At 39.2% G+C, this 19,450-nt stretch overlaps 1 protein-coding gene across 1 annotated transcript; it reads right to left on the bottom strand.

Annotated features, from left to right (window-relative positions):
- Positions 1-2,064: 2,064 nt before the first annotated feature.
- On the bottom strand, positions 2,065-19,173 carry LOC121328792 (DDB1- and CUL4-associated factor 1-like). Its single transcript, XM_041273848.1, has 24 exons — positions 18,968-19,173; positions 16,167-16,317; positions 15,686-15,762; positions 15,496-15,569; positions 15,109-15,222; positions 14,741-14,878; positions 14,072-14,536; positions 13,798-13,899; positions 13,136-13,294; positions 12,756-12,935; positions 12,310-12,519; positions 11,319-11,488; positions 10,818-10,942; positions 8,524-9,781; positions 8,023-8,221; positions 7,529-7,611; positions 7,144-7,228; positions 6,446-6,679; positions 6,056-6,149; positions 5,540-5,644; positions 5,383-5,456; positions 4,919-5,011; positions 4,259-4,553; positions 2,065-3,572 (listed from the first exon to the last, which is right to left on the bottom strand). Exons 2-24 carry the CDS (start codon positions 16,307-16,309, stop codon positions 3,505-3,507), a joined length of 4,545 nt encoding a protein of 1,514 aa, XP_041129782.1. The 5' UTR covers positions 16,310-16,317; positions 18,968-19,173; the 3' UTR covers positions 2,065-3,504.
- Between the last annotated feature and the right edge of the window lie 277 nt (positions 19,174-19,450).

The following is a 19,450-nucleotide window of genomic DNA, read 5'->3' as shown; positions in this document are numbered from 1 at the left end:
CTGAATGCTAAATTAACTGTACACAATGAAATAACACACTTCACATCAGACATCCCCCATTGTTCTCTTAAACTGCTATTGTCCTGTAAGTGGACAGTGATGTGGAAATGATCAAACCTCATGCAGTATATAGATTTAGCAAGTTTGAGCTGTTGTGATAAAAAGTAAACATTAGCTCAAAAGTCAAGGATTCAGACAGCAATTCATAACCCAGAAGACATGCAGCTTCCACACGTCCATCTCTGCCAGAATGTCTCAAGAAACAAAGCAAGACAACAACTAACCTGCATATCCACATGCAACCGCAGTGGAGATTTTAATAAGCAACTCTACAAGACAAATGTATTGAAAATAAATGGTAAAAAGGGTTAAGAATGGTTGAAATTATGTAAGGGAAATCTTTATCACCAGTTCTTCCTGCTGATTCCTCTTTCCCTTGCTTGCCAGTGGACAGATGACTGTCCATTGAATTAACATACAGTGTGGACTGCACCAAGTGACATGATCCAAGCACGCAGCCACTTAATGTGCTGCCTGAGCTCCTTCATGGATATCCTTTTGAAATCTGATCTTTGGTAGGTTTCCTCAGACAGTTGTTGTCAAAGACAACTGGACAGACTTTTCTGTTTTCAGCACAACTCCAATCTACTCACAATAAAGCTTACAGCTCACCTCTCCTCGCTTGTGTTTTTTGTTTAAAATCTTGATATGACACTTGCCATCCTAGCTTTCTATACACATTTCACAGCCATGGCTCCCAAAGTATGTCCTTCTCTATGGTTGATAATAAAACAATGGTTTGTACCACAAACATGCAGCACACACTTTTGCGTAAATGGGCTGTCATAACATATCTTGTGATGCACAGTGTATCCATGAAATGTATTGTGTAATATATACATCTACATCTCTCTTTTGCAAAAAAGTTGGTACATTTCATAATGCATGTGCACCATCTAGGTGATTTACACTTGTATTGCCACATAGGAAATGTAATTTTAAAAAACCACCCACTTACATTAGCCATCCTGGTATTGCTGCAATATCCAGAGATAATTAATAAAAACAACACAGGATGTTCTCTAATTGGACTGGCCTAAGGAAGCGGGTGTCGAGTTTAACTTTTAATATTAAGTAGCTGAATAAAACAAAGCAAACAAATGTTACCACAGACACATGATTCTTTAAAGTATTTATTTATTTATTTCCTTTTGTAATAAAAATATTTTAGCTACATTCTGTACCAGGATCTTTACAGATTTATTTTGTGGCTTTATTTTTTTATTACAACAAAATGCACACAATAAACAAAAATGTCCCACACTTTGTAAAATGAAAAAAAAGTATTGCATATTACATAAAACTTTGTCCCCCCCGTCCCTCCCTTTGGTTTATTCACCATCATTGGGGTAGTCAAGTTGCGTCTCAAGAAAGAAATATCTCAGAGACCAATGTGCCAGTCTTTGTTAGGCCATATCATTTATTTCACAATATCGCCAGGTATATATATATATATATATATATATCTATATATATATATTATAGATATATATATAATTAGGTTACCCGGTCCCGAGTCCTCCAAATATCATCTATCCACACACTAAAATAAATCCCTTCACTTCCCTGCCCAACAATGGCACCAGCTGGAGCAGGAGGGACATCTTGGATTTTCCTTAGCTTTTTTTTTTTTTTTTTTTTTCAGAAACTTGTTTTGAAAGGATTTTAAGACAGCACAACAGATTCATAAAGACACTGGGTTCTCATGTTTTCTTTTTGGGAATGGAGCTTGTGGTATTAGCAACAAACCTTTAGTGAGACAGAAACAACACACCTGACACTCGTTCCCTGGGCAAGGTACGGTAGACATTAAAAGAACTTGATCAGTGTTTATAGCTTAGAACATTCTATACAGTTTAAAAATCAAAACAGTGAGGAGTGGGGGAAGAAAATATCTTTGAACAGGCACATCAGTGCTACTCTTATAAGTGCCAAAGACTGGTAACCATAAGCAGCAACCAACAGTGAAGTAACAGAACATCAATGATGTCAAATGTTGAGTGGGTGGGGGGTTACTAAATCACTCAAGCACAACTATACACATGCCTGATAACTGTGGAGTGAAGGAGATTCCAGACAGGAGTTATTCTTGCAATTTTTATTCTTGTGGTCATGTGTTTGCAATTCTGAATTTAAAACTGTGAGCTACACCTGTGTAAAATGTAAAGGACTTCCAAACGATATACAGGAGAAACTTTACAAGTATGACAACAGTCTAAACTATCATTTCACTAAATTGTAAAAGTTAGATGAAGTTACCCAATAACTCCTTCATAGAATTTAGTAGGAGATGGCAATAAATCCCCAAACTGATGAATGTGTAATACGTCTAGCACTCACTGTCAACTTGACTTTTTAGATTTCTGCAAGGCAGCATAAACAAAATGAGTTTTTTCATTATTTGTTATGGCTGTGACTTCACACCAAAAACAAGTCATTTTTTAAACTTCTAACCATTTTCATTTTTGATCCAAACCATCAGACAGAAGTGTACCACCTTTGATTCCATGTTACTTGGTGGCATTCAAAAAAAATCAAGAGGGCACGCTTTTCTTTGATCATCTATTTTATGCCAATTTTACAGCCACAGAACTACAACCTTTTAAAACCTGGACAGGCTGATCACAAAGTATACAAATATATTTTATTCCAACTAGTCTTTATAGGTAGCTGTGGCTGTAACCCTGAAAGTCAGAGGCTGTTTTCAGTTCTCAGCCAGTGTTAGTTTGAACCACAAAAATCTATTTTAAAAAATGATCAGTCTTATCTATTTTGCTTCACATATACTCCCTGTAATTTTTTTTGCTGTTCAGTCATAAATTAAACTGGTAGGAATAAATTGGGATCAGCAAGTACAGTCTTCAACTGTATATGCCCAGTTAGAGGCCATAAAGCAGGCACTGGTCAAGGAAGCCCGCTCTATTCAAGCCCCGCTTCTCTACGCGGTGATCACTGAAACCCTAAAAGAAAACCTAAAAAAGTAACACTTTATAAATGAATAATTATGAAAAGGGAGGCCTGGCCTTGCAGCAGTACATTTTGTAAAATAGTTCCTGTACAATAAAAAGTGTTCCACAAATGGGCAAAATACTGGTAAATGTTTCCAGGGACTTTCAAGCACCACACCACATATCATTTTATATAAAACTATTTCTTACTCTAAAGAAATGCTATCATACAAATGTCTTGCAGTCTGGCTTATATTTCCACCCTTCAACCTCCTGTGGCCTTACCCTGTTTTTCAGTATTTCACCTCCAAATGGGTCCTTTGGTCTGGGAGCCCCCTGGAGGCCGTGTTGAAATGCTCATTCTGCTAGCTCCGAAATCTCAGATGCCTGACTTTCCTCTACTTTCCATTTTTATTCTGCAATCTTTTGCCACGCTTTTCTAGACATTTCCAATGAGTGTGTTCTTGGCATTGCTTAGTGGCTGTTCTCGATCTCCTCACTCGTTTAGGGATAAGATGATATCATCTTCCAAATCAGAGTTATCAGAGTTATCTGAGCTATCAGCTGTAAAGGAACAGAAAATTGCTTTTACCTTCATTTGTTTTTTTGTTTTTTTTATCAAGATATACATCATGCAGCTATTTGCAAGCAGGGTCCTGGTGTTAGAAATGCCAAATCTACAGTTGCATGCTTGTATGCACTGGTATAGATACATAGATAGAAACATTTAGTATTTCAACCAGTTTGTGTTGCAGAGTATTAGACAGGTAGATGGTGACTACAGTACGATTGACTCCTTGTGTCATAGTGAGCGTGTCCAGGTGCTTGAACAGTCTCATAGGTCATTCCAGTAAACACAGTAAAGCTAGGTTTACAAAAACACAGACTTGTCAAACGGCTTGGATCGCTCAGGGTTTTTGGAATCTTTTAACCTCCTAACCAAAACATAATCAACACTTTCATGAACAACTTTTGGAATCAAACATGACAGGGTGCAGCCTACTGCTTAAATCCTGAATATTTTTTTCGAGCTGAAGAAGGAACTCCTTTATTGAGTATACATGAGAACATAACATATTTACACACTACATCAAGACTGGTACCTAGAAATCTCAGAGGTTCCAATGCGATTTCTGAAGGCATATGTTAACATAAGGTGTCAATATAAGGCGGGACCTTGAGGTTAATTAAGAACACGGCGACACAATTAACTATTCTGTTTCCTTCAGAGTAGGAAGTCGGATACTCACAGGTCTGCAGAATAAGCTCCACGTCTTCGTCGGCATTGTCTGAATCATCATCGGTATCTTCATCGTCCTCACCCTCCAATTCCGCCTCCAGCAGGCGTGCCACCTCCTCATCATCGGAGGGAGAGAAGTCGTGGTCTCCATCATCGTCAACATCCCCCCCGTTCTCGTTGTTCTCACCCAGCTCTGCCTCCAGCAGGGGGTCTGTGTCCACATCATCCAGGTCATCATCAGAGTCATCGTCGTCATCGTCGTCATCATCATCGTCGTCGTCGTCGTCATCATCCGGATCCTCATCCTGTTGAGATTACATCATGACACCTCACTGCTCTACAGGGCCCACAATCATGTTCAACGCAAAGTACACTTCTCTGTCCTAAGATTAATGATATGAGGACTGCCTAAATACTGTTCTCATCCATGTTGACTGCCCCACATAATTCCGTTATAATGTAATATAAAGTTCTAAATCTAGAACACCAAATCCAAATCCAATGTTATTTCCAAAACTATGAGGTCATTATTCTACAATGCATAGTATGCATATGCCAATAAGGACCCTGTAGTCTTTGTTTTAGATATTTCAAAAAGGATAAATTACATCATCTAAAATCGCTTGCTATGGTCGCCTTAAATAATCCTATATATTAATAATATTCTAACCTGGTCATCCTCATCCTCTTCCTCCTCTGCCAGCCGCTGCCTTCCCACCTCATAGAGACGGCAGACAGTGTCCATGTTGAGGGCGTCCTGGTTCTGAAAAACATGTCCAGCAGGCTTAAATGAGTTATTCCTGAAGACATTTAGTAGTGATCACCTTCAAGCTGATTTGGTCACATGCTTAGTCTCACATTTCCATGTACAGTACAAATGTATTTTGCATTTATTTCAGGAATTATTTTGCAAAATGGATGGAAATACAAGCCACTTGCCAATGTGTCATTTCTGGAAGTCTATAATTCTTATCACTAAGCAACAGTAATCATTTGCTAGTATTAGAGCACCTTATTATTTTCTGACAATATGAGCACAGACAATACAAATCCCAAGTGAGTACTTTGTTATAGGCATTATTTTTGATTACTATTAATTACTCATTTAGGGGAATAAACTAAAATCATGTTTACCTCAATGACAGCCATGTAGCAATCTTTGGTGTCAGTGCAAAGGTCAAAAATATTTCTTTTCACATCAATGGTTGCTAAAAAAAGAGAGGGGCAACAAAATCATTTAAAACCACCACCCTGTCAACGAGCAAACATACAAGGGGCGACTATAACTTACCTATAGGCTTGTAATCTGTAGCATCAAAAGTCCTAAAGGAGGACCCAAAGGGACTTTTCATTCGTTCTTCAACCATGTCATCCTCATCGTCTGCTTGCAGCATAGCTAGGAAACAAAACAACCACCACCGAGCCACATCAGCAGTTATTCTTACTAAATACGCAGCCTGACCCAAGAATGAAGTACACACCATATCAAGCAAAAGCATATTTCTACATCTTGACAGCAGATTAGCACTACTGTATATTAGATCAAGCTCTTACTGAAGCCTGAGCTGAATCCACAGCAATTCAGTTAACCCAGTCTCAGAATGTCATTTGTGAAGACTGAACAGACTGCCTGCCATGCAAGGCAAGTTGCCTAACAATTATGTTTTCCAATAGATTTTACTGATCAAAAACACAAACATCCACCACTTCAAAGGAATTATGTGCTAAATAAAAAAAAAAGGAAACAGCAACAGTCTACAATAGCCAGTCCATTGCTTGCCAGACAGTAATTATCTTATAATGTCACCTCCGTAGATTACAGTTCCGTTGTTATTGAAGACTATTCTGCATTGGTCCAGTGCGGGGACAGTGTGGAGGAGATGGAACGTTCTTAGGTCCCACTGAGATGAATGGTTAAGAAAGCACAAGCATCAATCATTATCATTAAAAGCATCTTTAGAAATACCAAACAAATCCAAAAACACCTTAACTGTGTTCAAGTTGCACACGGGTCTTTTACTTCAAGATTCTCAGATCCCAAGTAAACAGGCTGTTCATCTTAGCCTAGTCCTCAGTGGATAGTAATCCTTAACACAAAACCAGCATGACTCTGGAGATGCCCAGGATGTAACAAGGGAAGAATGAAAACAAACTTTGATTTTAAATTCACGGCTTCTATCCAGTATAAAAAGGATACAATTTCAGTATTGACGATGACTTCCAGCCCATTCGGGTGGAAAACTCCACTGATGTTCATGTTGAATTTATCAAACTTGTGGATCGCCTGCGCAGAACGCACATCCCACATCACCCCATCATTCAATACCAGGTCATCAGTGGGGTTGAAAGTGGCACAGTTCCTTTTGTAGTTATTCGAGAGGTCAGGATTGTTTAGTGCAAGGATATTCTGACCAGTCTGAACATCATAGATCTTAGATTAAAGGGAAAAAAAAAGTCTAATCCTTACTCCATTTTTCTGTCTACGTATGTATTTTGCTATAGAACCAACAGTAGAACTTAATTGTATTTAGTTTTATTCAGTTTGTAAATAAAGAGACATGACAAGCAAACTCTAGGGCTAACAACCTGAACAACTGTGCCATTCTTAATTAGTATGTAGTCAGCCCCAGTCGACACTATATCCTTACTGGCTACAAAATCCCTGTATATATCGTACATGTATACACTCTATGGATTACTGCTATAATTGAAAGCCCATAAAAAATGTAATGGCACAAAAGTCAGAATTTGTGTGCATATAGCCAAATTATGCCCATCCCCATTTGGATTATCATATGGGTAATAATTTAAATATATTGTTGTAGTCACTCAAAGAGAGAAGTATTTTCTAAAACAATTAATTTTGATAATCATCATATTAGAAGAAAAACTCACATGAGCAATATCTTCCTTGGTACCAATGACTCTGTCCTGAGAAAGTTTACTGAACTCAACGTAATGATCATCTAAAAATGAATGTCTGTAAGTAAGAAATATTACTTTAGTATTAGTTATTTAAAAAGGCACGACTCACGTATTTTATTTTGTGAGTTCAAGAGGCATTCACTTCCAGCATCACTATTTCTATAAAACAGTTTAAAAGAGTTCGATGTACCAGTTGAATACAATTTAATAGTAATTGACCATTATCCACCAAATGCTTTATTACAATATCAAATATGTAACAAAATGAAAGGTCACTGCTTCTTTATTATATTAAAAGTTGAAAAACAAACAATGCACAAGCATTCAATTCACCACATTCCCTGGAAGTACTTACTTTAAGTCAAAGACTGATTTCATCCCCCAGAGCGCCGAGAGGGGGTAACTCCATGTGGTTGACGTCAACAACAACGAGCCATCCTAGAGAAAAAGGGGTGCGGGGTTATCAAATACAGACAGATATGACTTATTTAGGACCAGATGCTTCAATGATTTCTCTTTTGTCTAATGTTCTAACCAGGAGTTTTGTTTCCCCAGATATGCATCTCTTATGCCAGCAACTGAGGTTTACATCCTTTAGCACAGGTTACTAAAAGTATCAGAATATAGTGGGAGGGGAGTTGGGAAACATCCTGTCCGTGTTACACTTATGTTTCAACATCTAGAAAAGCACTTATTCAAATTTGGAAGCATCTGTCTGCCTGATTGCATGTCAAAGTTAATCTAGTTTGTCCTCCAATTTTATCTTCACAGCCAGCCCTCCCTTTTTTTTTCTTCCTTGGGAATTGTACTTTCAGAACCGTAAAATGTTTACGTCTTGCTGCCACTTACCCTTGATGGCTCAAGGTGAGTGATGGCAGAGTTGTGGCAATTGTAACTGGCCTCTTCCTGCCCGTTAAACACATTGTAGAGCTTCAGCTGACCTGTGCAGGTCCCAAGCATCAGGAAGCGTTCCCGAGCAGAGAACGCACAGCACATGAAGCCGCTCTCATCCTCGTCTGCTTCCCGGAACACCGAGATGGGACGAAATCTATCAAAAGAATTAAAAAGGACACGTGAAGACACTGTTGTGGTAAACTTTATATACAAGAATTAAAAATAAAAGCGTATAGGACTGAAATCTTTATTTTGTCAAGGCTGTTTTTTCTTTATTTTTTAAATAGTGTTATACAGCAGTTACATATCGCATTTAGCATCTGTATTTTAGACATGTAATATATCACTTATAAGTTCATGTACAAAAACTAACAATGGCAGACAAAATATCATTAGAAAAAATACAGTACATATCTTCCTTACATTTCAGTTCAGAGCAGCCAAGTGTGTTATTACCTGCTGTAAATAAGATGTCTATCAAAGCAACCACCATCCACCCCCCCATATTTGGGATAAACTACCCTCCGTGTGAGGCGGGAGGTGAAGTTGGTGGGGGCTTGGCGTCTCTGTTTGGGCTCGGGGCACTGGTGTGGAGTGAAGAGGGAGAAGGGGGGGCAGGTGGTGACAGGATTTTTGCAGCGGGCATGCTGCTCCCGAAGGTACTCTGTAATGATACTGTCCAGGGAGGGTGGAGAGGGCAGGTGTCTGTCCAACTGCTTTTTCATCGCTGGGCTCTGGCTGTAGGCGCCATGGTCCGACTTCTGCCGCAGGATCCTCAGCTTCCTGCCGTTGCAGGGCGACGGCCGTTCCCGAGTGAAACTGATCCTTCCGATCAAAGGAGAGCCATTAGCATGGGGGACCACACCAGACGACTGTGTTTGAGAGGTAGAAGGCCTGGCCTGGGCATGGCTGGTGGACGGGGTGGTGGATAAGGAAGAGAGGGTGACCAGCCTTGGAGACACCCCGTTAGCCAGACGAGGTGTTCGAGGGAGCACTACGGGAGATGCAGATGTAGCTACAGCATTGAAAGTCGAAGAGTGAGACAGTATGGCCATGGGCAGCTCAGCCTCTTTAGTAAGGACCGCGGCAGTATCGTGAAGCCCCTTGGAAACCAGGTGGTTCCTGACAAGAAGCAGGAGTTCCTTTTCAGGAAAGGATATCCGCGACTGCGCCACTACATCTGCCTTCTGCAGCCTGGCCAAGGAGACATCTGCTCCAATAAGCAGTGGCTTCCCAGAGATCCTCTCAATCAAATCTGCAGAATATTTGCAGAACTTAACGTGTTCGTTCCGTTTGTCCTGCAGCACAGGCTCCTTCATCAACTGCTGGAGCTGTCCGCTGCTGAACAGAGGTAGCTTGCTGATGATCTGTTTTACTGTGCTACTGCGAGAAAGCCCCATCAGTGCCTTGCAGGCCAGAGCCCTGATCTGGTCAGCGTCTGTGATGGGCATCTTGACAGTAAGCAGGGACAACAGCACCTTGATACCGTTGTTGGACTGGACCACGTTCCACATTTTGGTCAACACATTCTCTGTGCTCTTGGGGTTCTGGGGCAGCTTGCGCCGAGGCGTCCCAGAGATGAACTTGCCAATGCTGGAGATTCGTTTATCGGGCGCACACACGCAGTTGATCACCACCTGGAGAGCAGACTTCTGGATTTCTGCATCATTCACAAACACCTCACCCTCAGCAACACCAAGGATTATACTCATTCCTGCAAATCAACAAGGCAAGTAAAATAAAAACAAGCCCTGGAATATTTCAAACCAAGAAGCCGCAATGTTAATTAAGGGTCTGATACAAGAAAACTTGACTGATTGCTAAAATATGTGAAACAGGTTTCAGAAATTTGACCACCTGAAGAGGTGTACAGATTTACACTATGTGATAGATCATATTAAAACTGAAATACAGCTATTCTCTAAAACAGTATGCATAAAGGGATTGCATGTAATTAAATTCTAAGACATTCTAAACAACAGAACAATCCTAGTCATTCTTGAATATTCTCGCATTAATGTTAGCAAGAAAAACTCAAAATGTAATAAACAATTACCTGCTTTGAATGCTTACATAATTAATGTTCCCTCCTACCCTCAAAAAGGACATTACAATCCAGTAAAAGCATGGTAAAACTGAAAAGATACTTATTCCAGTAATAGTATTCAATCTGAAAAGAGTGAAATTTTAAGACTGATTGTAAAATACTACACAACCCCTTAATATCCTTTTAACATTAAACAGTATGGGCATGGCAATATTAACAAAAATGACTGGCAGAAAATAATCTTGTCCACAAACTTTGCCTTTTGGCGACAAAGAATGCTTTAAATGTTAAAAAAGGAACCTTACTCTAATGTATAAATAAGGCCAAATAGGAATGCATTGCAGGTGAGGATAGAGCTAAATTATTTTTAAATCATTTAAAAATATGTATAATTTATTAAGCAGATTTTTTTTTTATAATCACTTAAAAGCTGCATTGCGGTAAAAGTTACAGTATGGAATCAAATTAGATAAACCAGCACTTCTATGTAAGCAAAGGCTCCTGTTATCAGAGATAAAGATGGACAATTTCCAAAAATCAGCCTTTACTGGTGTGTTTTACTGTGTATTGATGCAGTTCTGAAATTTACATGTGGATGGTGTATCTGAAGAGGTTATCCCTGGGCAGGAACTGAACTTGTGACCAGTAAATCGTATGAGCTAGGCAGGGCACTGGAAGTGACAAACACCCAGGACGTACTGACCCACAGTGGAAACCGTTGAGCCGCTCTCATCAAGCACATCCACAGGCTCGGCTAGCAGCAGCTGGGTTTTTGGGACCACAGTGAGAATGGCAAGCACATCCAGTGCATACCGTACTGTATCACTCCTTGGGTGAGAAAAAATACAAATAAAATGGGAACTAAACAAGTACATGTATCTGGTCACTGCAATCCTGTTTCTTACTCTATTGGCAAAATACCTAATGTAATATCTATTAGGTAATTTCTATTCACCCAGCTGCATGTGAGAATGGTTCTATTAGAGCCTCTTATTGTTAATCATTCTGCAAACAGAGTCAGAGACTCTGCTGTTTCAAATAGGAAATAGATGATAAAAGCGAACCTCTGATGTTCCTGTTAAAAAAAACACTTGACTAATGCTTCTAGTTTACATCTTTATTATTTTGCTCTAACATAATTACTTTACAAAGGATAAAATAAAAATAATTTAAAAAGTTAGGCTAGTGTGATTTAAATATGTACCTTCCATAGTAGGTCCTCCAATCACAAGCTATGGAGATTAGCTGGAGCATGAGGTGGATACAAGAGAGCCTGTGGAAATCTTCAGCTGCTTCCCAGTACAGCCGAGCTGGACCATACTCTATTAGAAACTCCATCATCTCCACAACCTGTTCACGTGTATATGAGCACGCCTGCAAAAAAACACAAAAACACACACAAAGTCACAATTGGGAGCCACCTAGAAGATACATGCTCACCCGATATGCCATTAACTACCACAAAAAAGCCAGTACAGACAAGCACTGTATAATGCTTTCTCCGATTCAGTCAGGTTACATTAACGGTGTACTTTCCAGCCTTTTCAATCCCAGTGAAAAGGGTACCACCAGGGTTACAGAGTTGAAAACTTGAATAAATGAGAAGGACAAGATTACAAAATATTAAGAAGCTAGCAAGTACACCTTAAAATCTGAATACTTCTTCAATGAAGAGTGCATAGCCACCATATCTAAATCCAGCCTATGGTGAGCAGCCTGAGCTGCGGGCAGCATAACACTATACTAGAATATAAATTAGAAATTCAAAAGAAATGGCCAAAAGCTATGCACATATCTGGGTTCAATTTAAGTTCAACTGACTTTTGTTTAGAAATTAGATCTAAAAAGTTATACTTTATTTTCAGGTGGAATTGATTTAATAACAGATATTTTTCAGTACAGCCTTCAGATACTATAAAAAGGTTAATCTGTTAATCAACCCCTAACGTGAAACATGAAAAGTAGTAAATTGCATCTTTTAGATATTCTGTTGTGCTCTAGATGGCTATCACGTTAGGTTCAAATACAGCACAGCACATAATAGCAATAGCATTTTTTAAATAAAGTATTTAATTTCTTGTAAGTTATTGAATGATAAAGCAAAGCCAAGTTGTATAGTTACTGTTGTAGATTTTCTTATGAATCCATCATTGGTGTTCAGTCTCACAAGTCATTTCTTGAATTATTCATCTCACCTTATACTGAGGCTGAGGGTGAACAGGAGCGCCTCCTTCTGTCCGCTGCAGGGACTGCTTCACCTGTTCCAATTTGATAGCCAGATGAGCCTCGAAATATCTGCGTAGTGCCATGCAGGTGTGCTTGGCCGTCTGTCGGCTAGCGAAAATCTCATCATCACTTAACAGGGCTCCCTGATCTTCCAGATTCAGGATCTCTAGGGTACTAATCTGAAGGAGATAAATATATACAATATATGTACACATCTAGTGCCTATCTAGTGGACCGTGTGAAAAAGTCAAGTCAATTCTTTACCATAGCCACAGAAAACCCTTTTAAAAACAACTGTTATTGGACTTTCCCCAAGCTGTGTCCGATGGCCTGACTCAACAGTAAACTTGTACATGTATACAGACATTGGATTTAACAAGTTGAAATAAATAAAGTTAGTATTTATTGGACTTACCAAGTTGACAAGGCGCCGCAGACCATCTTGTTTGTCAAACAGCTCCAAGACGGCACGGAAAGCAAAGGAGATGGAGAAGAACATGGTGGCATGGCAGCCCCCTGATGCGTGGGAGCACTCCAGCAACCACAGGGTGTATCTGACCACATCTGCCAGGATGCTGTGAGGAAGCATGCACACCTGCCAGCAGAAAATCACCAGATATGAATTACTCACCATTAGCTGTCTTTAACAAAGATTTTATTAAATGTCCTGTTGCTGTATAATTCCATTCCAATAAAAAGAAGGTGGAACATATGGAGTAAAAAGATCAAATCCTCACATAAAACCAAAGACAATACCTAACCTAAACATCAGATTGCAAGGATGAAAACCCTTACCCTCTCCATTGCATCCTGATTATATGCTAGGTAATACAGACACAAAGACACGCCAGTAGCTGCCATGGATGGGCGAGGTATTTCAAGCAACTTCTGAACACCACCATGTCCCACAAACTCAGCAGCAAACTTTTTGTGGAGGAGCAAGGAGGCCAGATACTACAGGGAAGAGAGAATAAAACCCTAATCAATAGGATTCTCTAACCAGTAGAAGAACTGAAAATTAAACTATTTGAAACCTTTTGTACTAAACTAAAGGTTCACTGAAATAACAGTTTGCACCAAACTTTGTACTAATTTCAATCAAAGCTGGTGCTTTGATTGAAATCAGTGGGGTATAGTGGGAACAGAAAACCAGCATTGTTGCAGAAGGGAGTGTGCGTTCTGGATATACAGCAATGCTCTTCTGTCGAATGCTCTCCAGGGTAAATGTATTGCTCAGTTGATTTATGGCCCATGCCTAAAAAGTCAGCAATATGTTTAAATATAAAATTAGGAGATAGGGAAACATGGGACACAGCAAAGGTAATGGAATGTGTTTCTTCTAAACTTTGCAGGATGTTCTGCACACTTAAACCTTTATAATGTTACAATTTTAATCTAGATAGAATTGACACCAAGATGAATAGTAAGAATACCAGCAACAAAAACTATAGCAGTACCTTCAGAGCTTCAAAGGTAAGCTGGACATCATTGGTCTGTTTCAGGTCAATGTAATACATCAGTAACTCCCGTGCACCAAGCTGCATAAACACTGCCAAAAGCTGCAGAGAAAAATGAAGACATCATGATATACATATCTAAACAACATCTTACAAATCAGCAACAGACAGTTCATTAACCGACATTGCAATCCCTAATTTAGTTTGAAATCCTGTACTGCTCATTGCATGAAGAAGAATTCAACAGACAAACAAGCACAACAAGATATCTAACCTCTTGGTACTCCCCGAGAGGTGTTAGGTACTGCAGAATTAACTTTTGCTCTATGGCTGGGGTTAAAGGGTAAAGGTGGTAGTTGGTTCCAATCACCCACGGGGACATTTCAGACCAACTGCTGTTTGACAGCTCAGTGAATACCCGGTCTGGTTCCGGAATGGAAAAGTTCAGTTTCTGTTTTGCTTTCTTTGAATTCTTCCCAAGTCTTCCATGCTTGCCATCTTCTCCATCACAAGGAGGTTTAGTAGCAGAGTTCACCCTGCTGTTAGTCTTGTGAGTCGAGTTCAGTAAAAATGGGAGTTCACTTTCTTCTGATGCCTCTTTCTCTTCTATATTGTCCAAAGACACGTCACCAAAGTTAACATCCACGGCCTCTTCATCGACAGTGAACATCTTCTGTGGACTTCGGCGCTTAAACTCCTTTTCCTGCAGTTCGCGTAAACGTTGTAGCATTAGTGGAACCTGAAGAAATAATAATAACCATTTAATATATAAAGATATTGAGACATACCAAGATTTTGCAAAGGGATTTCCTATCCCAATATATTGCTACTGGTAAAAGACTTCTGCAAATATATTTTTGTTAGCGGTGTGTACCTTAATTGGGCTGGTTAACATGGATTAGTTCAAACACAAATGTGAAAAGGAGGAGATTGGTGCACTCACCAGATGAGAGTTCTCCTCCCTGTAGTTTGCAGCAATATCCTGGTTCTCCATGGCCCCAGCCAGAAGCCCGGTAGCATAGGTCCTCAGTGGTTGCTCTGCTTCTCGCGCCCATTTAAACAGCTTTTCAACAATCCCCTCCTGAGGGCAAAACACAAGCAAAGCTAATATACAAGGAAAAGACTCCCCGATAATCCATACATTCTTATACACAGAAAGAAAGACAGCTCCACAACTGGAAGATCTATCACAAATTTCTAGGCCACTAGATAGACCAGGGAAGCCCGCAGACAGGACAGATAGACAAAATACTCTGAGTGGATCTGAAAGCGGCACATGACCAATACTGGGTTGCTGTCCAAAGTTCCTACCTTCTCCTGGAAGACAACAGCAGTTTCCAACCCTGGCATGATATTCTGCAGGAGACGACAGGCAGCTGTGTTTAAAGATGGCTCTCTGCTTGTCATCACATACGAATTTACCAGCTGATAGGAGTTGAAAATAAACACATGAATAAGTAAATAAATAAATAAATAAATAAATAAATATCACACAATGGCGAAAGGGAATAATTGATTTAGTTTAAAAAAATGGCACTAGCTGAAATGTTAGTGACTTAGTTTTTTATACATTTATTCATGACTGACTGTTCAAAGTTCTAGGGAGTTAAAATGTATGTAACTAACATAGATTCTTTAATGTAAAATTTATTACACCACCTTTCTCAACGCCGAGTAAAACAGTTGGGATTCTCTTACCGCATTCATGAAGTCATCATTCTTAAAAAGAATTTTAAGAAGCTGTCCCAACATGCCCTCTGGATCAGCACGTCCTGCAACAGTAAAAAGAATATCTAATATAAACATTGTGCTGGATAAAATTTACAGAGATGATGCTTGGGCATGACTGAAGAGAAAAGTGGCAAAAATGTGCTACTTATAGTCTTACCTGGATGCCTGTCATCAAAGGGGTCAGGATCAGCTTTATGATACTCTTCTGTCTCCCTCTCAATTAGATCGGAGATCCTGACAGACATTGAAGTTTTACAGATTTATACAGTGTACTAGCTGTGCATGCACAAGCAGGGTTACTGTGTGATCATATAAGCAGTAGCCTATAGTTTGACAAAAAGCAAAGCAAGAGATGCACCTCTGTTATAATAAGCAACAGATCAGGCTGGGTACAGCATTGCCAATGCATTTTAGCCTCATTTTCACTCTAGGCCTCCCCACTGTTTTTCTAACGGTTGATGGAATGTACAAGACATAATGAATGCAAAGGGGGGGGGGGGGTATAAGACAGTATATGAATGGGAAGCAAATCAAATGTTGTGGATAAATCTGCCATCATTGGGCCCTTGTGTTTCACATGAAGGTTGTCAATTGGATGCCGGACTAAACAGTAGTGTTTTTGTGATTCCTGCACTTACTTGGTGAGAATGGGGACCATGTCCTGCCCACTGCTATGCTGTTCCCTTTCCCACTGCTCCAACAGTGAGGAAAGTTCTGCTTTGGAATCTACATGTGTGGAACCTGAAGCTGAAGCTGAAGCCGAAGCCAAAGCCGAAGCCATGGCTAAGCCTAATGGAGAAAGCACATCAAAATGAACAATCTGTTCACTTAAGTTTCTAAACACACTATGTACCACTCAACTGAAAAACATATAATTAGTAAACTTAACAACCCTGTGTCATTACTGCTCCTGGAGATGTTCTACCACTACCTAACTGCAGCATTTTAATTGAAGAGACTGCAAATGAACTGTGAAATGTCACATTGACATGCAAATCTGGACTCAAGATTTGCCAAGCTCCTATATTAAAGCATAACATTTATTGAAACAGGTCTGTGGAACTGCACAAAAACAAACTGAAGGTACATTGGAAGTAGTGCTGCACAAAAGGATCTAATTTGTTGAAACGATGACTAATGCTTCAATTACAGTATACGGATGCGTTCTCAGAATTCCCCAGTGGCCACTGGAATTAACTACAAGCTATTTTAATAAACTACAATTTCCTGCAGATACTTTGTGTGTTCTCTGGCATGGCAAGCAGGTGCTGACTCACCACCTGCCTGCTGCAGATTGTGGGGTAGCAAGGGGAGAGTGTTATCACTCATAACTTGCTCAAGTGTTCTTGGCTACAGCCAAAACATTCTTAGTCATGTATTAAATACTTCTGTGTATTTGAGCATTTCAGTAGAGTATTGAAATTCAAAAGTATTCAAAATCCTATTAAATAAAATAAATATTACAAAATTGGTTGCTGCTGATACATTTACATTGCTTAAGAAAAATGAATAGCATCCTGAATTTTCAAACTGAAAAATGAAAAAAAATTGTTTTCAGGGTTAAGGTCTTAATTGACTAGATAACTTTAGTTTTGTTGCAAAGAACCATTTCGAAAATTGTAATCTGTAGCCATAAAGGTCACGGTGACAGAATTATGTTTCCGCTGAAAGGAATAAAGACAAACCTCTTTGTTACTTGTGACCTTTTATACTTGATTTGCAGGCCATCAAAAAATGTTTCAGTTAGTGGATAAGATGATCCAATGAATCATATCATTTCATATTAGGCTACTATCCACCTGACAATTGTGTCGATACAATATTTTGTGTTGGTATTTCGAATATTGGAAGTGCTAACTGATTTGATTCAGAAAACTGGCAGCTTAAGAATTCCTTCTCAGGTAGAGTCGTTACAGAAGAGTTTCAACCACACTTTGACTGACTCTCAATGTATTTAAACAAGAGGATAGAATACAGTATAGTGAAAGACTTAGCTTTCCAGCTTGCAGTGCTACAGCAACAGGTACAGCTTGTCTTGTACAGCCAGTGCATTAGCTGTATAAAACTAAAAAATAAATAACAAAACTAATAAATAAAATAAAAATACCTATGACTACAGTCATACTTTGTTTGATATACATGCAGACAGCCCCAGTGATTCTAGTATAAAGAACTTGCAACTAGAACAAAACCAGCAACTTTCACAAATGGCCATTGAACTGAGACAGCACCTAAACTGGAGGGATATCAGAGAAATTAATTATCCACAGAAATTTTACAGTAAGCACATTAACCACCAGAGCCGATGTAAAATTATATGCAGTTTTATTTATCAGTTACCCTACCCCGCCATCACACATTGTACTCCGTATATCACACGACCGTATACAAAATAGTACTGTATCATATGCTGGTTTTAAATAATTGCAAATTCCCAGTTAACACTGCAGGAAACCTGATTGTGGTAGCTGGGGACCGAAACAAGCATCTCTCAGGATGGCCGTGTCTTAACTTTTTGCAAGAAGATGGTGACACAACAGCCACACAATGTACTCAGAGTACAGTACAGTGAACACTGCCGTCCTCTGTCGACCGGTACTGACACAATAACAAATGCGATTTAAAAAAAAAAAAAAAAAATCATAGCCACAAATAAATAAAAAGTAAAAAGCAAAACACGTCCTTATCGTACTTTTTTTCTTTTTCTTTTTTTTTTTTTTATAAACTGATCACAGATATGTCTTACCCCTAGCGGCACTAAAGATATTGTCGCCGTCAGTATTTTGTGGAGTGATTACCACTAACCAATATACAGTACAGCGGAATACTAGTACGAATGACTTGGAACATGTATTCAGATCAAAGTGAACGACCTATAACAGTACTTTGGAACTTGGTTTCGGCGCAGGGAAAATAGCACTGGGTCAAGCTGAAGACAAGTTACTTATGTACTTCACTGAAGTTAATGTAAGCACTCGATCCATACTCTTGCAGTGACAGTCAAGTAAGTTTCGTTAACATTTTAGTTAAAATTTAGTTATTTAACTAGAAAATACCGGAACGCTGGTCTTATTCCGAGGTCAGTATTAGATGTCTTTAACCTAGTAAACATATTAACTACCCCGAGTATGTGTGTGTATTTGTGTGTGTACTGATATTATCACGTTGCGAAAGCCGCTTTCATTTCATATCATATCATAATACAAATGCATTGGCCTGTCCTGCCCGATGCATTTGCACTTAAACAATAGGTTAGCATTGCATTTTTTTTTATTTATTTATTTTTTTTTATAAAAGACGATTCTTGCATATTTTGTTATAATTAGTGTTGACTACTTCTCTTCCGCTATGTTGCCCAAAAACTTATACAAACTGACTAACATCTCCTGTGACAGGCAGGCAGGTTCACTGGGTACTAATACAAACAGACAGGTCTTACCTCTGGGTCTAGCCAGATTCCCCCCTCGCCCTCTTTGAATATTCCCCGCAATACCCTCCGAAATCACAACGTTGCAATTGCGCACCAGCTATCAATATTTTACAAAGATATCGTGTGACTATTTTCACTGCCTTTTATGAGATCACTCGTTTCAGCTCCAATGTGCGCTGGTTTATTATGGCGACCACGTTCTCCGCGTCACCACGTCTGCGACACCGAGCGACTATTTTTAACGTAGAGTAGGGGTTGGGTCATAGATTAAAAAAAAAAAAAAAAAAAAAATGATACAAAAGCCATCCCAGAATTCAGTGCGTGTACTGCCCAGGGTAAAGCAAATTGACAGACGGGAGAAGAAACACACTGTTCTACAACTTCTAATTTTGTAAGAACCAATATATTATGTGACAGTTGAAACTGATTTTGTAATTCCGTCACGTATGTATGTATGTATGTATGTATGTATGTGTGTGTGTGTGTGTGTGT

Source organism: Polyodon spathula, chromosome 16 (genome assembly GCF_017654505.1).
Source record: "Polyodon spathula isolate WHYD16114869_AA chromosome 16, ASM1765450v1, whole genome shotgun sequence".
Taxonomy (NCBI): Eukaryota; Metazoa; Chordata; class Actinopteri; order Acipenseriformes; family Polyodontidae; genus Polyodon; species Polyodon spathula.
This window is presented reverse-complemented; position numbering and strand designations above follow the sequence as displayed.

What these genes read in the sequence shown, in the direction of transcription:
- LOC121328792 (XM_041273848.1), bottom strand. Translation starts at nt 16,309, where the DNA reads ATGGCTTCGGCTTTGGCTTCGGCTTCAGCTTCAGCTTCAGGTTCCACA. An exon ending in ATGGTCCCCATTCTCACCAA is followed by an intron (nt 15,763 to 16,166) that starts GTAAGTGCAGGA and finishes AATGTCTGTCAG; the next exon opens with GATCTCCGATCTAATTGAGA. An exon ending in TTACCTTTGAAGCTCTGAAG is followed by an intron (nt 13,295 to 13,797) that starts GTACTGCTATAG and finishes TCTTCCCTGTAG; the next exon opens with TATCTGGCCTCCTTGCTCCT.